The sequence below is a fragment of the Chiloscyllium plagiosum genome, chromosome 6 (genome assembly GCF_004010195.1).
Source record: "Chiloscyllium plagiosum isolate BGI_BamShark_2017 chromosome 6, ASM401019v2, whole genome shotgun sequence".
In the NCBI taxonomy this organism is placed as follows: Eukaryota; Metazoa; Chordata; class Chondrichthyes; order Orectolobiformes; family Hemiscylliidae; genus Chiloscyllium; species Chiloscyllium plagiosum.
In genome coordinates this window covers 83669337-83693955 of record NC_057715.1, presented here as the reverse complement: position 1 = coordinate 83693955, position 24619 = coordinate 83669337, and the positions used below count along the sequence as shown (strand labels likewise).

General features: G+C 39.8%; 1 protein-coding gene across 1 annotated transcript in view; it reads left to right on the top strand.

Moving 5' to 3' along the window:
* flt1 (fms related receptor tyrosine kinase 1) overlaps positions 1 to 24619 on the top strand; it is a 185789-nt gene that overhangs the window by 127720 nt on the left and 33450 nt on the right. The window contains exons 16-24 of the mRNA XM_043692014.1: positions 2059 to 2165; positions 8380 to 8515; positions 15609 to 15713; positions 16366 to 16479; positions 17114 to 17202; positions 19321 to 19471; positions 20977 to 21074; positions 23632 to 23754; positions 23854 to 23965. Coding sequence (XP_043547949.1) covers positions 2059 to 2165; positions 8380 to 8515; positions 15609 to 15713; positions 16366 to 16479; positions 17114 to 17202; positions 19321 to 19471; positions 20977 to 21074; positions 23632 to 23754; positions 23854 to 23965 — 1035 coding nt within the window. The remainder of the gene's footprint in view (positions 1 to 2058; positions 2166 to 8379; positions 8516 to 15608; positions 15714 to 16365; positions 16480 to 17113; positions 17203 to 19320; positions 19472 to 20976; positions 21075 to 23631; positions 23755 to 23853; positions 23966 to 24619) is intronic.

The following is a 24619-nucleotide window of genomic DNA, read 5'->3' as shown; positions in this document are numbered from 1 at the left end:
CTAATTGGTATTCTTGTCAATTGACATTGATGTGATCTATGGTGTCTGTGAGGAATCTGTACAGGAGCCTTTAGGTTTCACTTTATCAATAACTTATATTGAATAAACAGAAGAAAGTACAATTTTCCACTTCACTGAAAGTACTGAGCTGAGGTTTGTAGATGGAAGCTAAAAGTTACGAAAGGAATTTGATGGCAGATGGAACGCAATGCAGAGAAGAACAATGTCATCACTATGAAGATAGATTTAGCAGTCGAAGCACTAATGGGCAAGCAGAAAAAACACAATTAAAATATTAGCCTTCATCTTCTCAAGAACCCTGATAGACTTTCATCAAATCAAGGAATGAATACAGAGTAGAAAGACTCCATTTAGCCCACCTCCAAATTGGCTTATCAATGAAAGAGGAGAAAGTGAGGACTGCAGATGCTGGAGATCAGAGCTGAAAATGTGTTGCTGGAAAAGCGCAGCAGGTCAGGCAGCATCCAAGGAGCAGGAGAATCGACGTTTCAGGCATGAGCCCTTCCTGAAGAAGGGCATGAGCCTTCTTCAGGAAGGGCTCATGCCCGAAACGTTAATTCTCCTGCTCCTTGGATGCTGCCTGACCTGCTGCGCTTTTCCAGCAACACATTTTCAGTTATCAATGCAAGACCCACTCAACGAGTTTCATTCCTCTGTCATTTCCCTCTCACCTCATTGTTTTTCTCTCTGTTCAGATGGTTATCATTTGCCCTTTCGAAACAATTGAATCTCCCTCCACCATCACCTTAGGCAGTACATTCCAGATTTAAACCACTCACTGTATAAAAAGGTTTTCCCTTGTGTTATCAGGTTTTTTCTTATTGCTGCAAATCATTGCCCTTTTAAAGAGATGACAGACAGCAATGTTGTTGGAGCAGAAAGTGAACCTGTGCAGTGAAGTTGAAATTCTCATGACTTCCGTAACTACCCACCCTGGTGGTTGGAGGACCACAAGACAACTTTACAACAGAATTCTGAGTGACAGACTGCAATGTCTGGATTTTCACACTAAGTTCAATGTCTCATCTCCTGAAAACGTAGTCACCTTTAGAAGAGTAATGACAGTGATTGTTGACTGTTCACTGCCAAATTCCCTTATCGCCAGCTCCCAACCATCCTGAAAGTTAGGATGCTCACGGGGTTCCAGGCCAGAGTGAGTAATGGCAGAGTGGGTTAGTAGTGAGGGTAATGAGTGGTTTGTAGTCAGACCCCTCTGCCCTTCTCAGTGCTAGGTCCCTAATTCAGGCGCTGAAACATTTAAGTAAAGCACCCTCCCAGATGCCAGCAAGTAACCCTTGCTTGTCATGGTCCTGCATGGCAAATTCCACCTCCCTCGCCATCTGGCACTGGATTAATACCAGTGGTGACAAGATGAAACCTTCATTTGGGAATTATTTGCCTATTTGGGAGGTCAATTAACTGCGGCTTTGATTTCCTCTTCCTGCCCTAGACTTAAATTGAGTGGAGGCAAAAAAGGTGGGATCCTCACCAGCTTCATTCCTCATGACTCAGAGTTCCCCACCACCAAACCTACCATGACCAAGGGCACAAGATTATGCCTCGCAAGTTTACTGCTGGATAATTGAACTTGTAAAGTCAAAATTCCAGCGTATACTTTATCAAAAATGAACTATAGAAAACTTAGAGTAAAGGGAAAACCTTTTAGAACGGAGATAAGGAGAAACTTCTTCAGCCAGAGAGTGGTGAACCTATGGAATTCGTTGCTACAGAAGGCTGTGGAGGCCAGGTCATTGAGTACGTTTAAGACTGAGATAGATAGGTTCTTGAGTATCAAGGGGATTAAGGGTTATGGGGAGAAAGTGGGAGAATGAGGTTGAGAAACGTATCAGCCAGGATTGAATGATGGAGCAGGCTCAAAGAGCTGAATGGCCTGATTTCTGCCCATATGTCTAAGGGTCTTATGGAAAATAAAATTATAGAACTTATATTTTCTAACATAATCAGAGATGCAAAACTCCAGAAGCTTCCAAAGGTTTTAGAGGAAAGTGGTTCCCAGTGTTTACTGTATATTTCCAGGACCGACAGAGAATTCGAACCTGGAGCTGATCACACTGACATGTACCTGTGTAGCTGCTGCGCTCTTCTGGCTGCTTCTAACTCTCTTCATTCGTAAACTCAAAAAGGTAAGTCCCAATCACTGTTCTAATGGAGAGTCATAAAATCTGAAACCTTAATGTTTGCTCCTTCTTCCACAGCCATCCAGCTGGCTGTTTCCAGCGCATTCAGTTTCTGTTTCAAGAACATGCTTGTTAGAAGTAAACCGTAGGGTACAGTCTAAGGGTCAGTTTGTGGAAGAAAATGACCAGCCAGACGATGGTACATTTTTACTCATCTCCTTTATTACTCACAGTGTAAAGAGGTTCAACTGGGGGTAGGATCAGCGATCCTCTTTGCCTAGACAGTCTGCCTTTTGGCAAATACAATTATATTTTTATTCTCAAATCCACATCAATCTTATATCGGTTTCTTCTCATTGACCAATTACATAGTGATTTTCAATCCTTTGCAAAACAATAGACCAGTCAGAATCCACTTTGGGTTTGTGGTACTTAGCATTAGATCATGTACTTTAAACATCTATACCACAGGTTGAATGTGGTTTATAACTTCCTCTTGTCTCATTTGACTGGCACAAGTTGCGGTTGGGACAAGTTTCAGTAACCTAACGTAGATTGCGTACGTGCTTGGTGACATGTTTCTTTGCTTAAGTGGAGCCAGGTCTGATTAATCCTACCTTGTCTATGTATTTAGCTGCACATTTACTGTCCCTCTTCTCGAATAGCATAGGTGACCTATTTTTATGTTCTGGCAGCCTTTTTGAATCCTACCATAAGTTTATATCTTAAAAGTACTTCAAGTGTGTTGGAGATTTCTGGTCTTTGAAATCAGCCAAACTGTGAGGCAGTGTAACAATTTTAATTGCACCATTTACTCCTCCTTGCTATGGGGGTTCCGCAATGTTATGAGAAAGCCATGTGCAGGCAACGAAGCAACATGACTGAGTTGGGTAGTGGATGACACGAGGGAAAACCACAGTACCATGGTGCCAGAGGCTATTCTGGGAAAAGAGTAAAAGGCTGGTCGGCAGATTAGTAAGGTAGTAATGGATGACTCAATAGTTCAGGGCATTAAAAAAAGTCTAGTTTACAGCCAAAATCATGAGTCACATATGGTCTGTTACCTCCCAGGTCCAAAGGTTCAGGACATAACGAAACTGTTGAGTAAACTTCCGAAAAGCGAGTTGTGGCTCATGTGAGAAACAACAACATGAATTGCAAGATCAGTCTCAGAAATTATTAAGTGACTTGCAGTCTCGAGGTGATACCAGAGTGATCTCCCAGCCTAGTGAGCCCTGAGGTGAAGTCAGATGCAGTCTGGTACAAGACACAGTGCCGACTGGAGGTTAGGTGTCAACATGGACTCAGTCGGAAGACCATTTCTCCATACTTCTTTTCCCCATTTTATAATTTATTCCTAAATCTGCAAGGCTGAACTCCTTGTACTTCTTTTTCCAAAAACTGCAACTGGAAAAGCTGTACTGAGTGACTTTGTATCTAAAATGGCGCCATAAGTAGCAACTTGCACTCTTTTCATTGTACTTGTTTGAGTGCATGTGACAATAAAACCTAATTCAACTCAGCAAATTCAACAAACAGGACGTCCAGGGTAGTAGTACTCTCAGAAATACTACCTGTGCAACGAACGTCACCATTTGGACATGACAGATCAGGGTGGTAAATGTGAGGATTGGGTAATAGTGTAAAAGGGAGGGTTTTGATTTTTGTGACATTGAGATCACATTTGAGAAAGGAGAAAGCTGTTCAGAAGAAATGGTTTCACGTGACCAGAAAAGGAACTAACCTTCTGGCTGAAAGTAAATAGTGTATTGGGGGTGGATTTAGACTTGGAAAGCAAGGGTGGTAGGTTGACCAATGGACCTAGTTTTGGAAGTACCAAAGAGGGCAAAAGAAAGAAGATTGTAGTATGGAGTGTACTACAAGCTCCTCCAGACCAATCCAGAATTTCACCTTCAGGAGGATTATCGTCTGCTCCACGATGGCCCAGGATGAAGAATGGGAGCATTATATTTACACTCAGCCGTTTTCAGGGGCTTGTGTCACAGATCATCAGCCATGGTTGCAGAGGGTAGACCTTGTCTCCCAGTAACCATCATTGTAAGACATCAGAACAAACATGAGAGTTCTTAAGGATCATGGCTGCTCCCAGGATACCTGACCTGGATGTCTAGAATGTGGCATGGTTGATCACTGATGACTTGTACAATGATGGAATGGAACTCTTTTCTGGTGATGAAGCCAGCCATGTTGTGATGATGCTTTCACCGTGATGGGTGTACAGTCTATAGTGCCCTGTATCTGGGAGGGGTGCCAGTTCCATTGGCCATGCCAACAGCCTGGACTGCAGCACTGACCTCATCACAGGGAAATGAAGTGGGGTAATCTGTCACAACTTACACCAGTAACAACCTCAGTACATTGATGGGTGGAGGATTGAGAGATCCCACACAGGTCCCCTGGGAGGGGATGGCCACCCCCTCCTTCAGGTCACAGATCCCACTTCAGCAGATGACGTAGCTCTGTGACAGTGTCCCGGGACAAATTCAGTCTGCAGCAGCACAATTCACAAAGTCTTACAACAGTCTTTGTGAATTGTGATCCAACAGGAGGACACTTTTAAGGTCAACTGTGATTATTTCTGCTTCATAGAGATGACGGTGATCAATTTGTAGTGACAGGGTCAAAATTGCTTATGACTAGGATTTGTCCACCATGCATTTCACATGCTGGATTCTATGATTACAGATGTCTTTAACCTTTACAATCTAAGTGCCTGATGAAAGCAATTGCCTCTTGAAGGGTCTCACATGTAGCGTTCCCAACCTTAGACAGACAAGAGCACCTAATCTGTACACAGCAGGTGTAATGGCAGCCATTGTTTTCATTTCCATTATTTATTTGCAATTCAGATGAAGATGGAAGACAACAGAGGTCACAGTTCACTGAGGTGAGTCACAGGCTTAGTCTGGTAATCTAGGTGACCCCTCCCCCCATCCAAACCTTCATGTCTCTTTTATCTCTGACACTCCCTGTCAATCACATTTGTCCGAGCTTTCGCACGTTCTCACCCAACTCTTCCATTTTAGCCATCAACTCCCAACATTACCATCTGAGCCCAGATCTCCATTTTAGCCATGCCATTGTGATCTACAGTCTCTGCTAAAAAAAAGGGTAGTTGTGACAAATAACTAACACTACTTTACACTAGGTGATACATTAATCAGTGAAAGGCTTACAGAGCCCAATGCAGCAGTCACAAACTCTACATGCTTCTAGGAGAACTGGAGGGGAAGTGGACCCTAACCTGAGTCCTGATTCAGACCCTGGACCAATACAATCCAAATTCCCACTTCCAATCCAGGATCAGCCCCAGTTATTGATCCAGACCAGTTTTGCACCAGTCCTGGACACTATCTCTGCTAAGGCCTCAACCTCAGGAATTGAAATACAGCTAATCCCACCAACTCCAGCCAGAGGAGACAGGCCTGACCAGGAAGTGATGAATAGAGCCACTCAGCCCAAGAAAGTGTCCGAGGTGCCATTCTAGCCCAGACTGAATCCCTTTATGCTTGATGATGTGTATAAGCAAAATTGTTAATATCTCAGAAATTACAATCTATTTACAATGGGGAATCCAGATACTTAGGGAGTTAGGCAAAGGCACACCAGACAAAAACAGCCCAAGGGTTGTGACATTCTGATTGCCTGCAGACATGCACTTTACTCCTACCAGCATGGCAACAGTGACCCCATTGGATGATTTGAACACAGCTCATGACCCCATTGGCCAAAGGCACAGAACATTCTGGAAGGTCGGGGATGAGGGATGAGGGAATAAAAGAACACAGACGGAAACCAGCCCCTCAGCAAAGACTCAATCTAACCCAGCAATAGAGAGAGAGAGAGAGGGAGGTTGGGGGGTGGGAAGTTTGAGGGGATGGGGGGCGGGGGCGCATGGTGGAGAGAGAGAGAGAGAGACAGACAGACAGACAGAAGATTTGCCCTGACCCCTGTGAGACCCACCTTCATGGAAGAGTGCCAGCCCTATGTCAGAGAGGAAAGAGATTCAAATGGCCCAGCTCAGGCACATGGATTGTTTAGGTAATATCCTTTCTTAGATGCATTGTGCTAGATAGACAGTAAATATTATGGGAATTTGAGAAATGTTGATCTGATTTTTTAAATATGGAATACTTTGTTAATAAAATTGATTTGAGCATCAAAAAGAATTATGTGTCCCTTTGTGCTCCTCACTGACAAGAGTGCTTGGATAAAGCGTTGTTAATATATAAACTGGTCAAAGTGCCCAAAGCACAGACAACAATATACAAACACGTCATTTAAAATCAATCGAAACCTACTAGCAGGTGGGTTGAGTGAGGACTCGGTCATGACCGCTACAGACTCTTGGCTCTGTTGATGAGTCAGGCTGAAATGGGGTCTGGGTAATTATCAAGGGGTTGAAAAATAGAAAGAAGACAGGTAGAATGGGAGGTGGGCAGAGGAACAGGGGTCAAGACTTACAAAAACAATTAGGCAGCCATCTGCCTAGAAGGAAGGCTGCAGTTGGCAATAGGAGCGAGCAGTCTAATTCTGGGTCCCTGATCATGAGCAGCAAAAGGATGAACAGAGTGGCCTCAGGAGGGCATGCAGAGGAAAGGAGAGCAGAAGGACATCTAACACCCAATCTTCAATGTAGACTTGTTGTTGAAGATGGAACTACCTGGAGATGATCATGAGCCAGTGCTGGATGAAGCTAGGTGTGCAGATATTTGTTCCTCAACACTGAACACCTCATACCATGTTAAGGAATACTCTCCATATGCTCACTGTGGCCTTGGACTTCAGTCCTGGATCCTTGCAAGGATGAGCTGCTGACCTTCCTATCATGTCAGAAGCAACTGCAGATTACTGCATCTTGCTGGTCAATTAAACTGTCCTTATTAAATGTGGGTTTTGCCTCCATTTGGCTGGATTCCACCAGGTTCAGGGCATCAGGAAAGAAACTCCATTGATTAGCAATGAGAACCGTCAACAAAAAGGGCTTTCATTCTCTGGAAGTCAGTCCCAACTGTGACCATAATAAGTACTTCTTCCACATGAATGCACACTTTTCTGGCAGCTACCATGGCTATTTCATCCTCTTCCAATCTACCAGTCTGCCTCACATTGTCCATAATTTGTGTAAATGGATCCTCATGGACAACGGAAATTTTTTGTAGAAATGATTATTGATCCATCTAAAAGAGTCAAAGGCAGAAGTGATACAATTAGTTCTATCTGGTCAGCAGGGTGCAATTGGGATTTAGAAGATACAATTCTTGTTTAGACCTGTCAGGAAGCTGTACATGTTCATACACAAGGCCATGTTCCCTGCAGACAGAATGAACATGTACACACTGCACCTGATTCATTTCAACAAAATTGGTGATGCCCATTCTCTGGTGCATTTCTCAGAGTAATACCTGACCAATCAGTCAATCTGCTTGATTAAAATTCAAACAAAGCTTGTCAGTCAACTGCTACTTGTCACCTACCAAGTGCATTATCCATAACAATGTCTTTACCAATCTGAGTGTGTTTGCCAATCCATTAGCATTCTCCAACCAAACATTACAAATGTTTCCCTTAACATTGGTATTCCTACAAATTATCCTGATGAGTTCAAGACAAAAAGGTTGGACAAAATGTGTCTTTTATCTGCAATACTCAAGATCTTTATTAGGCAGATATTTTCAGAATGTATCTATTAGGTAAAGCTTCTGAAATTAACTTGAGTTGAAATAAATATTAAAATGTTACCTAAAAATAATCATGTGCTAATTTTTAATAGATATAATTCTAAAGCAAACATTTACAGTATTCTGCAGAAGGTTAACTTTCTTACTGAAAACACTTTCAATTTTGTTTCCAGAAAAAGATATAACTCTATAATTGTTCTTGTTAAATAAGCCCTAACACTGCATGATTATTTTGTCAATGCCTGCTGTTTAATCAAGACACACTTGACAGGCTACATAACTTACTGCTAATTAGTCCAGTGAAAGATGCCATTTAGTTTTGAATGAATCACACTGGTGGTTTTGTTGTAGTCTGTTGAACCCTAAAGGTTACTTCAGACATAATGCATAATGATACAATGTTTTTCTTTCCAACTACTAACCATTAAGATGATGAGTATTGGCATGGAGACTGTAAAAATCTGCAGGACAAATGTCCACCTTGCATGAACGTGATTTCTCATGTTTTGATTTTCCAGCCACGATCAGCAGAAATAAAAACAGATTACCTGTCAATCATAATGGATCCAGATGAAGTACCACTCGATGAGCAATGTGAACACCTTCCTTATGATGATAATAAATGGGAGTTTCCTCGAGACAGGCTGAAACTAGGTATGTGCACAAAATTGTAACACTGTTTGGAAAAGGTATGATGATATGTTTCAAAATTTGTGACAGTCATCTATATTTCTTTTTCGCAACAAATCAGTCAAAATGTCACTACATTTTATTCACATATCAGCACATTAAAAGGCCACATACGAATAAATGCAGGCCATTCAACTTCACGTTCAATTCCAGCCTCAATCTCAAAGTGTCAACTGATACTATGTTCAGATCCAACATAAAAGTATGCAAAAACAATGAACACATGCTTACTCTTCTGTAATACCAATTCTGTTGCTGCCTCAGGCCTTTTGCTGGTACAAATCCTCAACAATGCTCTTGTCATTGCCAAACTCAGCTATTTCAGTGCTGTCCTGGCTGGTCTCCCACCTAGGGAGCTTTGAATGAACAGTAAAAATTAAACAGGATGGAACTATTTTCTCTGTGTCATCTAGTTCCTTAAAATTATAAAGGGTTTTGAATTGATGAGCATGGAAAACTGCCTTCACTTTTGTCTGAGTTTGAAACAAGGGTGCATCAATAAAAACTTAGCTCCAGTAGATCGAATAAAGAATTGAAGAGGAATTTCTTTTACACACAAAAGCACTAAACACATGGAACTTGCTGTCCCTTGGAATTGTTAAAAGCGTTTCTACATTTTAAGGAATGGGCACATAAATAAGAAAAAAGGAAATTAGATATCAGGCAAGTTGAAAAGATATAATTGGAATGAAAGGAGATTTGTGCACAGAATAAATGCGGGCTTAGACCAATTGAATAGAATCGTCTGATTCTGTGCTGAAGACTGTATGCAATTCAATGCATCTGAAGATACTCTTTTAAAGGATGAAGTTGATAATATCTTATCTGATCGTACGTGCCACTGATAGGTTATTATAACTTCTGAGTATTGAGATTATTTGTTATGAACATGGAACTGTGGCTCAAGAATGCTCCCCTCCTTCATATTCTGTTCTTAGAAGTGCCATCATCAAGCAAGGCACTACAATTGTCACAAGCCTTGGTGGTTTTAACTGTAGAGATCTGACTGACCTGTCCAGGCACCAGATATGCAACTTGAACATTCTTATGGTCTGTTCCACAATATTCCTGGTGGTACTCAATGCTGAATTGATTTTCAGCCTCTGTTATTGGAATCCAATGTTGTGCCTGCTACACAATGTGTTTGAACACTCTTTATCCAGCAAAAGAACTGTGAGTCGACTTTTCATAATAGTAAAACAATAATATTCTTTTATTTGACAAAATTAATAATAGAACAATGAATACACTATGAACTAATGATAAACACTACAAATCTATCTTATGCTTTAACTTAACTTTGGATGACCATATACCACCACCCTAGAACTTGGTCAGGTTCCATGTGGTGATGTTGTCTGGTCTTCTTCTGATAGTTTTGGAGGTGTCTTCTCTTTCAGTGGTTATTCCAGGGGCCAGTACAGTGGTTCAGTGATTATCACTACTACCTCACAGCGACAGGGACCCGGGTTTGATTCCCACTTTGGGTGACTGGCTGTGTGGAGTTTGCACATTTTCCCCGTGTCTGCGTGGGCTTCCTCCAGGTGCTCCGGTTTCCTCCCACAATCCAAAGTTGTGCAGGTCAAGTGAATTGGCCATGCTAAATTGCCCATAGTGTTAGGTGCATTAGTCGTGGGTAAATATAGGGGTGGGGAATGGGTCTGGGTGGGTTTCTCTTCGAAGGGTCAGTGTGGACTTGTTGGCCCAAAGGGCCTGTTTCCACACTGTTGGGAATCTAATCTAATCTATTCTCGTTACCACACTGAGTGTGGTTTTGCAGTGATTCTTGTACTCCAAAGTCATCGCGCCTTTTTAGGACGGTCTTGAGTATCTTTTAACAGATCAATCAGGTTCAACCACCTTGATTGACCAGACCCAACCAGGTTGGGCGTTGATGGCAGGGTGTCCTTAAGTATCCATTACTGGAGATGCTGGGTGCATATAGCCTCCTCTAAATAAGGGTCTGTGGCATATTCATGTCTGATGCACATTGCCCTGAGGATGATGTCCATTGCCTCCATTCAAACCCAAATCCAGGTGTGTTTTGTAGGGTTTCCAGCTACCAGTTTAGTTGCAAACTGTCTGTTGGCAGCTGCAGCCTATCTGGATTCTGTAGCATGTTTATTCGAACAGTCACTTTGGTCAAGACTGAGTTTCATTTCCCTGTATGCTTAAATCAATGTCCATTTTTTGTAACTCCATGATAAGTTCACCATTTTCCACCATAAGTTCATTATTTTGAGTGACTCACCCAGCCACCTCAATAACAATATCACCTATTAAAAATTACAAGGCCACTTCAGATCTGAGTCTGCAGTGAAACTGCAACACATCAAAAATGTACCCAACCAGGGCAACCATGAGATGTGAGAGAAAGTGAAGACTGCAGATGCTGGAGAGTCAGAGTCAAAAAGTATGGCACTGGAAAAGCACAGCAGGTCAGGCAGCATCCAAGGAGCAGGAGAGTGGATGTTTCGGACATAAGCCCTTCATCAGGAATATAGTGAAGTAAGGGGGTTGACAGATAAGCAGGAGGGTGGAGGTTGTGTTATGTAGAAATGAGCTGCTGACTGACTGTCATAACCGATTATAATCAGATGCTTTGTGGAGCTGTGATACACATAAAGTTGTGTGTTGTTAACACTTTCATAGTTATCAGAAAGACAATGTCTCAGTAGAAAAAAAGGCAGCGTGTCAAATTACAGCAACTCAAAGCGGTATTTCAGAATCTAGCCAGTGTCTGTTGCAGGAACACAACAGAAGTAGGCCATTCAGCCCCTTGAACTTACTCCGCCATGCTCAATTGTGGCTAATCATCTACATCAATGCCCCCACATTCCCATACCGCTTCATATCCCTTGATGTTAGCAGTGAGTAGAAATCTAAAAACCTCTCACTTAAACTATTTAATGTCTGAGCTTTGATGGTCCTATGGGATAAAGTAATCCAAAGATGTACCACTCTGAGTAAAAGGTTCTTCCCACATGGAGAGATAAGGTGGGGCGGGGGGGGGCTTGAGAGAAGGTAGCAAAAGAGTACAATAGGTGAATGGGTTTGGGGATGGAGGTGATAGGTCAAAGGAGAGGGTGGAGAAGATAGGTGTGGAGGAAGATTGACAGGTGGGACATGAAGATGGTGTTGAGCTGGAAGGTTGGAACTGGGATAAGGTGGGGGGAGGGGAAATGAGGAAACTGGTGAAGTCCACATTGATGCCCTGGGGTTGAAGTGTTCCAAGACGGAAGATGAGGCGTTCTTTCTTCAGGCATCGGGTGGTGAGGGAATGGTGGTGGAGGAGGCCCAGGGCCTGTATGTCCTTGGCAGAGTGAGAGGGGGAGTTGAAATGTTGGGCCACAGAGTGTGGAGTTGATTGGTGTGGGTGTCCCAGAGATGTTCCCTAAAGCGCTCTGCGAGGAGGCGTCCAGTCTCCCCAATGTAGAGGAGACTGCATCGGGAGCAGCAGATACAATAAATGATATTGGTGGATGTGCAGGTGAAACTTTGATGGGTGTGGAAGGCTCCTTTGGGGACTTGGATGGAGATGAGGGAGGAGGTGGGGGCGCAGGTTTTGCAATTCCTGCGGTGGTTGGGGAAGGTGCCAGGACAGGAGAGTGGGTTGTTGGGGGGCGTGGACCTGACCAGGTAGTCACAGAGGGAATGGTCTTTGCAGAAAGCGGAAAGGGGTGGGGTGGAAAATATATCCCAGGTGGTGGGGTCCGTTTGGAGGTGGCGGAAATGTCAGCGGATGATGTGGTTAATGTGAAGGTTGGTACGGTGGAAAGTGCTCCTGCGAGGAGGTTGAGCAGTTCATCAACTTCACCAACACATTCCACCCCAACCTTAAATTCACCTGGACTATCTCTGACACCTTCCTCCCCTTCCTGTAGGGCTTTTGCCTGAAACATCGATTATCCTGCTCCTCGGATGCTGCCTGACCTGCTGTGCTTTTCCAGCACCACTCTAATCTAAACTCTGGTTTCCAGCGTCTGCAGTCCTCACTTTTACCTAGTTCTCCCCATCTCAGGCCTAAATAGGTTGTCTTTTTTTCTGATACTGTGTTCCCTGATTCTAGCCCCTATTACCATGTATAGCCAGGGGACATGTTTTCTGCATCTACTATGTCTATTCCTTTTAAAAGAAAAATTATGTTTCTATGCAATCACTTTCTTTCTTCTGAACTTAACAGAATACAGGTTCAGTTTCCACAATCTCTCCATATAGGATAACCCCTCCAACCCAGATGAAAGCAAAGTACTGTGGATGAATGAGATCTGAAATAAAGGGAGAAAATGCTGGAGAAACACAGCAGGTCTGGCAGCATCTGTGGAGGGAGGAACAGAGTTAACATTTCAATATAACTCTTCTCCATCCCTCTCAGTCTGGTGAACCTCCACCGCACTCCTTAATGAAAAGTATATCCTTCCTTAGGCAAGGGTCCACATTGGACGTAATATTTCAGGCATAGTCACACTAATGTTCTATTTAATTGAAAGATTACTTCTTTACTCCTGTACTTAAAACCACTTGTGATAAAGACCTTCATACTGTTTACCTTCCAAATTTCTTGCTACACCTGCATGCTGATTTTCAATGATTTATGAACAATGACGCCAACACTTTCCAATCTTTCACTATTTCAGAAATAGCTTCAAAGATAGCCACACTATGTTCCACCTGCTATGCTCCTGTTCCCACATTTAACTTATTTAAATCCTCTTGAAGCATCTTAGCAAACTCTTCAGAACTAACATTTTCACCAAGTTTTATATCATCTGCAAATTTGGAAATATTACAAATTGACCTCCAAATCTAAATCATTAATATAGACTGTTCTCTGCTGTTAACCAATCCTCAGCGTATGCTAATTTTGCCTATGCTAATTTAATCCTCTTGCTGCCATGCACTTCCATTTTCTCTATTAACCTATGTGGGACTTTATCAAAAGTCTTTCAAAAACCAAAGTCACCACAACATCCTCAAAAATCTCAAACATGATATTATTTTCATAATTCCATGTTGATTCTGTCCAAACAGGAAATTATTTTCTAAATATCCAGTACTCACATCCTTTAAAATAGATTTTAGTATTTTCCCTACTACAGATCTCTTCCCAAATGTAGGCCACCGTGTATTCCCAGCAGTCCCATAGTTATGGTAATTTGCATGTCTTCTGGGCAGGGCAGGGCAGATTTGGATCAAAGTGAGTCATGGGTGCAAAATTGTGATGGCTACTTTTAGTGGTAGACTTGCAATATAGCAACTATGTGAAAAATCCAGAAAGACTCACACTGTACAGCAGTCCATAGATTCTGCAGTACATTCACACCCAGGCCTGATGATGCAAGATGTAATTTCAGTAGATCTTGTTCTGAATAATCATAGTGAGTGGGAGTCATTGCTGACTTTTCCCTTGTTAATCCAAGAGCAGTTGTTTCCTTGGTTAGAACCAGTTAACACAGTAAAAAGATAACTGAACCTAGGACCTGCATTGCATAACTCAATCAGATATATGTTTAATTGAAGTCAGCAGTACTTTGAACTGTTTTCCTTGTCAAAGCAAAGTTAGTTCCTTCATTTATTTTAAGACAGGAAGCTTAAGTTATAGGTTAAATTGATAACAGAACTGTATTCTGTTTGTTTGGGTGAGAATCATGGTTGTTCCCTGTATTTTATTAATTCCTGTGACTATGTATTACAGAAACAAAGCAGAATGTGCAGAAGATGAATAAGTTGGAGTCAATAAAACCACATTGACTTTGACTTAAGTTTTCACTGTCATTAAGAGCCGACAGTTTGTTAAATTCAGAATGAAATTTCAATTCTTAGCTAAAAAGTACTCAGCATGCTTGTGCTACTGATTCCCTGCTCCTTGAGAGGTTTATGGGCAGCAAGTAAGGTATTGCATGATTAGCCAGTTCAGCCAGAGCAGAAGCCGGTACACTTCAAAACATGCTCTGTCCTGGCCTCTGAAGATGTTCCCAGCTTTCTGTAGTATTGAGATCATTGGAATTCACATTGTGAGCAGTTCAACTTGGTTCCCTGTCCCCTCATTATCGTGACCTTACATATAAAAAGAATTGATAAAAGATCTCCTAAATCTGTTTCTCAAATAATTTCTCTGTCTTTCCATTACCCTAAAGTTACAGTGGAGGTGCACTGACAAATTTTAGCTCTCTGATAATTATTTCCTCTTAATTCAATAAATTAATATTCTGCTGTCTTTCAAAGAGAAGGCATTATCCATTTATTTGACTAGAACTGCTGCCAAATAAGGTAGTTGCAAATACATTCCTAACATCACTGTTTGTTGAGATTCACTCAAGGCAGAGTGCAATAGCACTGACTTAGTAACTTGCTTGAAACTTTGTTGTGTTCAATGTTTGCTAATGAATGAACCTATAGCTAAAGTGTGTTTTGATTTTCTTGATATTAAATGTTTCTAGCTTATAGGTTGGAGGTATTGTCACTCATGGTCCAAGTATAACAGAACCATTCAAAAGTTTTCTCTTTTTTCACACTTTAGAATCTGAGACCACTGGTCTTTACGAAGCTGACTGATAGACTTTGCTTTGGCTTTGTCCTCCTTCTTAATTGGAACTGAAGCTGATCAGTGTTACTCTACAGGAGCCAATAAAAATTAAGAATCAACAATATGGATACTTAAATATTTTCATTCATTTCTCGTCCATATATGAAATTATATACATGTAGTTGCCTTTACTGTTATGTTAATTTCCTTATAACTAACCATTTTTAGTACAATTACTGCCACCACTCTCTCCATATCCACTTATTTCAAGAAGATGATAGGAAAATCTTTTTTGGAGATCTGATGAAAGCATTGCTTCATAGATAATATGTTAAGATTTCTGTTACAGTATCTATATTTCAAGAAGAGGACCATGCAAATATCACTCTGTCACTGGAATGCCAGTGTTTAGCTGAACTATTATGCAAATGTTCTGAGCCTGATTATTGCTTTGTAAATTCTAGACAGGATAGGAATAACTTTATTTGAATATTTATTTTATTACCTGTTTGTCTTTGTCTTGATCAACAGGTAAAACTCTTGGTCGTGGGGCTTTTGGGAAGGTTGTGGAAGCTTCTGCTTTTGGTATTCATAAATCATCCACATGCAAGACTGTTGCTATTAAAATGCTGAAAGGTAATGTGATTCTGATCATGTTGGATAGTGATAATGATTGCGATAATAAAAAAGATTTGACACATATTGAACCAGTTTGCTTTTTTGCCATTTAAGGAATAAATTCCTTCTTAGTTAAGTGTCTGAAAGTGTTTGAGATTCTGCTGCAAAAATATGTTGGCCTCAAGTCCTTCAGCTTGCAATTTACAACAGTTAAACCCGGAGAGCCTCCAGCAACGCTATTGCTAAGTGCCCTTTGTTTTGCTTCCCCACCATCATCTACCTTGCAGTGGATGGATGGAAGTTGTGCCTTTACAAGAATCCTCTCAGTAACAACAAATATCTAGAGTACAAATGTTTTCCTGGGGATTACCAGCAGAATCTCTGTGCAATTTAGGGCCCTGTGTATTCCTAAATGAAGTTTGTCCATTTATGGACAGGAAATTAAAGAATGGGAAAATAGCAAATGTTAAATGCCATTACTATTGATGATGGTTACAGTATTTTTCCAGTTCTTTATGTGTATGTTTCATATTTGCATTAGTATTTGCATATCTATAGAGGACAATTAAAACCGTCACTACTTTACTTTTATCAGCAGGATTTTGAAAATGACCAAATTAAATATTCTTATTCTGGTGTTTTAAATGATTTAAGATTATTTTCTTCCCAGAGGGGGCAACAGCCAGTGAATACAAAGCTTTAATGTCAGAACTAAAGATCTTGATTCATATCGGACATCATTTGAATGTGGTGAATTTGTTGGGAGCATGCACCAGACATGGAGGTTCGTAATTTTATAATTGTAATGGAATTTATTAATAGCACAAAGCAAAACATTCAATAAAGTTTGAGTTCAAAACTGGTTTGTTTTATTAGGAGAACCTCTAGTGAACTAAATCAGTGTGGATGGTTTGCTCTATTTGGTGTGAAAGTGGAAATTTTGGGAAGAACATTTTATAAAAATCAAAAGAACTGCAGATGCTGGAAATATGAAACAAAAACAGAAATTGCTGGAAAGTTCTAAAGAAAGGTCATTGGACCCGAAATGTTAACTCTGATTTCCTCTCCAAAAAGACTGCCAGACTTGCTGAGACTTTCCAGCAACTTCTGTTTTTCTTTTAGTTATTTACTTCATTATAACACTCAGGCTTTTGATATATTATACCAATCTTTAGGTAATGGTGACCCTCCCCACCTTCCCTGCCCCCACCACCACCACCCTCACCCCAACCCCCATTCCTGATGAAGGGTTTTTGCCCAAAACGTCTACTCTCCTGCTCCTCGGATGCTTCCTCACCTGCTGTGCTTTTCCAGCACCACGCTCTCGAAACTTAGAGAATTAGTCCATGTCTTATTCTAGGGAATTGTTTTAAAGAGTAATATTTGATTTACATAATGTCTAATTTTTCCATTTATAGGTCCTTTGATGGTAATTGTTGAATACTGTAAATATGGCAATCTCTCCAACTACCTGAAGAGCAAGAGAAATAACTTTGTCCTGCATAAGGTGATTGCAACTTTAAGATTTTTATTTTAAATACTGAACTACTGAGATCTCATGTTATTACTGGAAATAGATGTCCACAGGTGGTATGTTTTGTGTACAGCAGGGGAATTCTCCATGATGCATTTGTTTCTAGTTTGCCACACACAAGAGGTTTTAAACTTAAAATATAATATAAGTGATGACAGAAAGATAATATTTGCTTTACATGTTCAACACTTGCTAAAGGTATGAGCAGGAATTCACTACCATTTCATGTAGAAGAGTGTGCCAAAACATGTGTCACACCACTTTAGAAACAGGATTGAATTTGTTTCGGCTTCTTTCTGGCATCAAATTGTCACCGGTAAAATCCCTGCACCTATTGGCATAGGCTTAAAGATTGGAAAAAAAAAGCTATGATCAGGCCTCATCCAAATAACTAGGGGACTAGTTTCTCCTTGTCCTTCTGGCTCCATATTAATTTAAAACAAAAATTATACTTATCATCCATGTGGAGGATGCTGCCAGTGCCACATCTACAGCTGAAAAAAATGTAGCAGTGCAAGCCTTACACCCACTGTCCTCAAGGCATCACAAATTCACGAGCACATCATGAGCATGTATAAAGATTCAGAGATGTCTACAGCACAGAAGGACACATTCCAACCCATTGTTCCACACCAGTCATCAAAAATCTGACTCCACTAATACTTTAGCTCTTAGCCCATACATGGCAATCCATGTAAATATATAAATGCTGCTCAAATGTTACAAGAGTTTCTGACTTGCTCACTGCCTGTAAGGATGGTTAAGGCAGACCCCCACCAACCTCTGGGTGAAAAAAGATTTTTGACAGCTCCCTTCTTAGCCTCTGCCTTTTGCCTTAAATCGATGCTTCCTGATATTGACTCCTCTTCTAATGGAAAAAGTTCCTGTGCCCTTATTAGCCTCTACAGGCTGGCTACTCTTTCTCCCCACGTCCAAAAACTGCAGTGACTCACCAAGTCAACAGGCTGTCAGTGATGACCATACGCTGGAGAAAACCCCCGTGTTGATGATATCTCCTCATTGGGCCTGTCAACTATAAACTGTAATGTTATCCTTCTCAAATTACACATTGCACACTTGCAAACATCTGAAAGTTTTGAGAAAACTTGTGCTTCAATATACTTTAACATGTACTATTTCTATCGAAAAACTAAATGAGATCAAACTCTGATGGCAACTGCTGTCACGGGAAAAGGTGTTATACTTTAATTCAGTGCAATAGATGATCTTGATTACCAGCCATTTTGATTAGTGCTAACCTCCAGGTTTGAATCTAAAGCAGGGGGTGTCCATATATCTAGTGGACCTGAATAGACACACTGGGTTCAGGCTCTTTGGAAAAAACAAAACATTGCTTTTAGGCCCATTCAGGTGCGTTCAAGCCAAGCAAAGCCTTTTTTTCCAAATGATCCTATATGGTAAGTTTATCTGAAAACCAAAAATATCTTTTATCTGAAAAACAAGGTTTTCAGACAAAGGATTCCCGATCTGTAAACTTCTATCAGGTGTCCCTTCAACATTCCCTGCTCCAAGGAAAACAAACCCAATCTATCTGATCCTCCCTTATATTGCAGCTCCCCCAGCTCAGGCAGCATCCCTTTCGAGGAGTCTTACTTGGGCATCTCGAGTAGGATTCAACCAATTTCCTGATGGGACATTTTTTTTGGCCTTCTGAGGGGTGCGCAACATTAGAATTGCAATTGGGTTTCATTTGCACAATCTTTTGTGCCATCCACAACTAAAACTCCTTCAGTGATGCTGAAAAAAAATTAACTCTATAAAGCTGGGTTGGGATTAGGGCTGAAGTTGTTTATCTTGTGAAATTATACAATCACTTATATCAAGTATTCACTGGGTTCACACTAAATTTGCCTTTCTAAGATTAGCTCCTTTCAGTGATTTAGAACTGATGCTACTAAAGGAATTACTCTTCCGTTTAACTGTTTCCCTTGGCTGCAGAGTGAACTGAGAGGTAATGGGGAGAGGGTAAAACACAAGAAAATGCAAGACTTTCTCTTTCGTAAAGAGTTGCTATTTATTTTCAAAACATATTGTTTTACCAAGCTTTCTTCATGTGCTCCATCTGTATAGGAAACTAAACTGCAGGCTGACCCCATTCAAGAAAGGACTGCCATGGAGGGTAAAAAAAAAAGGCTGGCTAGCGTCACAAGCTCTGAGAGCTCCACCAGCTCTGGGTTTGATGAAGACAAAACCCTAAGTGATGTTGAAGAGGAAGAGGAGGGTATGAACGGATTCCTTCCTGATTTACAGCCTTCAAAGTTATTTTTACACCGGATTGACTATCTTTGATGTCCTTGCTGATTATCTATGTAATAAACATCCGTGGGATATTCTTAATAGGAGGAGGCACACCTTTCAGTTTTGGGAAGGAATAAAAATACATGGTGTGCTATGAATGACAATTATAGTTCTTATCAGATTATCTTGAGGTTTTCAGAACAGTAGGGAGGAAACCTCACCTTATTATTTTGCCACTAATTGACTCTGCGAGGTGAAAAGGAGTTAACAAACATCAACAGTACTGCAACTTGCTGGAGCTTCACCACATGATCTGAGGTTTTACTGCAGTAACTCGCTAACTCAACAGACTGTCAATGATGACAATATTTGGGAGAAAATTTCCTTGTTGATGATATTTCCTCATTGAGGCTGCCAAATATACATTGTAGTGTTAGCCTGCTCAAATTACACATTTGCAAATATCTGAAAGTTCTGAGAAATATTATGCTTCTCATGCGTACTATTTCTATGAGAAAACTAAATAGGTTCAAACTCTGGTGGCAAATGGTGTTTCAGAAAAGGGTATTATATTGTATCTCAGTGAAATAGATGATTTTGATTACCAGCCATTTTAATTAATGCTAACCTTCATGTTTGAGTCTAAAGCAGTGGGTGTCACAAGTCCAGTTGATTTGAACATGGCACTCACTGCTTTAAGCTAATCAATAAAAAATCGTTTGTAAGTATGACCCGAAGCTTCAGTTCACTTGCTATTTTGATGGTGATGAAAATATTGTCAGAACTGCTAAAAAGAAAGGCCATTGCAAAACAGCATGGTAAGAATCAATTCTTTCTGTTCAATTCTAATTTACAGCTTCCAGGAATACTGGAGAGGATAAAAAGAAATAATACTTGGCATAACAAACCACTAACACTTGACATTATAAACCACTAATGCTTGTAAATCACATTGACTTGCTAAGAAGGATTTAGTTGTTGCTGTTGTGAACCACCAAGTTAAGTACACTGATAGGAGCGTATATATGAATTCTTTGAATTGGTAATGCTGACCCCATGTTTCCAGTTAAGTCAACCAGACCAATATTATTGTTGGTCATGACATAACAAACCACAAAGGCTTGAATTCTGAAACAAAACCCAGAAATGGTGGTACCACCCAGCAGGCCAAACTGCATCACTGGAGAAAAGGCAAAAACGTAATGCCTGAATATTGCATCAGAATTATTTTTGCTCACATCCTAGTTCAGGGGGACAATAGTGTACAATGGAATTGGTGAGGTTTCCCTGCTGACCTACTGCCTGTTAATATACAGATAACCACTAATGTATTCTCTTCAGAATAGTAACTTAAAGTTTACAGATACACTATTCAGTTAAATCTTACAGCTTGTAATTTGTATGTTAACTGTTTTATTACTGCACCACTGATTGTAGCAACAAGTCAAAGTTAACATTAAAATTTTCTTTTCAAAACATAATTTGTAGATGCTGATGAGTTGTACATAGGGCCAATTACCATGGAGGACCTGATCAGTTACAGTTTCCAAGTGGCCCGAGGCATGGAATTCCTGGCATCAAGAAAGGTTTGAACACAATACTGAGTGAAATTCTGAAACTCTGGTTGATTGAAATTAGGGATCTTTTTTTTTCACTTTTGTAATTTGTCACCATAACTGGCCCAATATAGCAAAAGCCTGAATGTTATAATGAACTAAATAACTAAAAGAAAAACAGAAATTGCTGGAAAGTCTCAGCAGGTCTGGCAGCCTTTATGGAGAGGAAATCAGAGTTAACATTTAGAGTCCAATGACTCTTGTTTAGAATGTTCCAGCAATTTCTGTTTTTGTTTCAGATTTCCAGCATCTGCAGTTCTTTTGATTTTTATAAAAACAGTTCTGGAGTAAGTCAATGGGACTCAAACTGCTCACTCTCTTTCTCTCGCCACCGATGCTGCCAGATTTGTTGAGTTTCTTCAGCACTTTCTGCTTTTACTTCAGATCTGCAGCAACCACAGAATTTTGCTTTTATTTCAATGATATAATGAATATTGCTTCATGATTGTATTTTAAATAAACAGATTATTTTTCCCATTGAAATGTTATAGTTTGTCATGCTAATTCGATATTACCATTTGCTGATAATACTGAGTTTAAATTATTATGTTATGAACAAACACCATACGGCACATGCTATATCAATGGAATGGGAAAAGTTTGAACTCATTCATGTAATAGATTCTTAAACATATTATCTTTAAAATGTTTACAAAATCTGAATGTTTCAATTTAAAATGAAATGATCAAATGCAGTAGCTATTGAACCAAAACAGACAAACAAGAAGTCCTAAAAATTCCAGAACACATTTTTAAATCATTTGTTCATTGGTTGTGAATGTGGCAAGACCATTTGTTTTCTTTCCATAATAAGAAAGTGATGTCAGTCACGCCATTGAACCTCTGCAGTCCAGATGGTGTAGATACACTCATAGTACTGTTAGGGAGGGAATTCTAAGCTTTTCCCCAATAATAGTGAAGGAATAGCCATATATTTCCAAGTTACAACAGATTGTGGTTTGGAAATAGTGGTGCTTCTCATGCATCTGCTGCCCTTTTTTTATAATTGGCAGTGATCATGGGTTTGTGAAATTCCATCGAAGGAGACTTGCTGGGTTGCTGCAGTGCATCTTGTAGAAGGCACACACTGCAGCTTGTGTGTGTTGAAGTTGGATGGGATGCTGATCAAACAGGTTTCTTTGTTCTGGTGTTGAACTTCTTGATGTTGTTGGGGGGCACCCATCCAAGCATGTGGAAAGCATTTCATTACACTCTAGACACTCTAGACTTGTGTCTTCTAGATAGTGGATGGGACTGCAAAGGTTAGTACATTGTGCAGAATTCCCACCTGGTTCAATCAAGTGTCTGGTAAATTATAAGTTTCAGGATGTTGATAGTGAGAAATCCAGTAACAGTAATGCAATTGAATGTCAAAGAGGGTGATGGTTAAATTCTTTCTGGGTATGCTCATTCCCCAGAACTTGTAGCTTTTGTGGTACCAATACCATTTACAACCCCATGTCTGAATGTTGGCCAGATCTTGCTGCATATGAGTACAAACTGACCAGTCATGAATGGTAATTAACCCTGTGTGATTCTGACATCTACATTGAGCAAATGTGATAAAGTTTAGTACCAAAGGTTCAGGAATTCTATTCTCCCAATTAATATGGCTTATATTTAATTAATTAATTAGTTAACAAAAATACATTTTAATTTAAAAACTCAGTGTTGAAAATCTACTTATTAAAAGGCCATAAGACTTTAAGAATACCAACATTAGTCCTGTTATATATTAATGACTTCAATAGAACTTATGAATTTTTTATTGATTAACCAATATAGTAACCTTTTAATAAAATTATAAAATTAAAAACAGAAATGCCACAAACAAATATGAATAAATATCTGAAGTGAAACATTGTATATTGATCTATTATGTATTCAGCATTTATAACTATCACTTTAGAAATCTTAGCTAAAAGATCATTTATTAGAATGTACCTACAGATCTCAATAGTTTGGAGCAAATCTCTCTTTAATTTAGTTAGTATAGTTGAGTTAATAGTCAGTACAATGAATGTCACACCCTGCTCAGTATGTGCTCTATTATCAATTATCATTGTTTTTCATCATGTGTAGGAGATCCTGTGCTTTGTTGTGAACCACTACGAAAGCGTCATGGAAAGATCAGAGTGCAAATATTTTCATTTGTTTTCTTACCTGTTGTCCACTTGCCAATTTAGAACATTTATGTAAACCAAGCTATAACACTTAAAGGCACATTGTGAGACCCGACACGTGACGCCAGCTCTTCCTCACATCCCGACCTACATTGAATGATTATTACATTTAATGACTTGATTTCAAGCTGCGATTTCTGAAAACAAGTACATTTCTTACGTATGTTCTAAGGAACTCGAGCAGACTTCCTACTTATTTCCCAGGAAAATTGTTAAATTTTTATTTTTTTGAATCATTAAGGAAGAGGTTTTACTAAAAAAACTTTAGTATAAATAATGATGTCAGGAAATTCATGGGAAAGATTGAGGAAATGAGTTTTGAGAGTGCAACTCTTTTATTACAGTGCATCCATCGAGATCTGGCAGCAAGAAATGTCCTTTTATCTGAGAACAATGTAGTTAAGATTTGTGACTTCGGACTTGCACGAGATATTTACAAAGATCCCGATTATGTACGAAAAGGAGATGTAAGTTCATTTAATGACATTGCATGTTAATGTGACAGCTAAAAGTGAACTTAGCTAAGAAGCTAGTCATGTCAATAACTTATTCATCATTATTTACAGGCAAGGCTCCCTCTGAAATGGATGGCCCCTGAATCCATATTTGACAAAATCTACAATACTCAAAGTGATGTCTGGTCTTATGGAGTTTTGCTATGGGAAATATTTTCCTTAGGTATGTCATAATATCTACGTATATCACTGTCAATAGAACACAGGATACTTCAGGACAACATATTGACATACAAGGATATTCATTTTAAAGGAAGATAAGTTTATTTGTACAAATAGTTTTTTGACTCTTATGTCAGAGTCACAATGTTGTGATGACTCCCAGTGTGCAACCATGAACTGATGTAGAAACATACACACGTTGCAAGTTTCATATGCAAACTCCTTAACTGACCAAGAACTGTTTTTACTGCCTGTTTGGCAGTAGCGGATGTGGGAAGGAGACAGGAATGAGGCAGAAGCTTCATAAACATCCTCAAAGGGAAAAGATATATTAACATCTCAAATGCAAATTTAGTCAGTTCTAGCAGTAAACAAAGTTTCTATTTATATGTCACCTTTACTGTGGAGAAACTTTCAAAACCGATACATGGAGAGAGATACATTAAGCCAAGGAAGGAGAGGTAAGGATGCATGGGCATAAAAGTATTCTGGATTTTAAATGTGAGCCAATGTTTTCATTTTACAAATGCGACTAGTGTGTTGCTACACTTTATTGTTTTTATTTTGGTCTGTATTGCATTCTATCACTTTAATGAAATTAGCAAGTTCATCATGAAATCCATCCATTTAAAATTTGGGGTGAGTCAGAATTGAT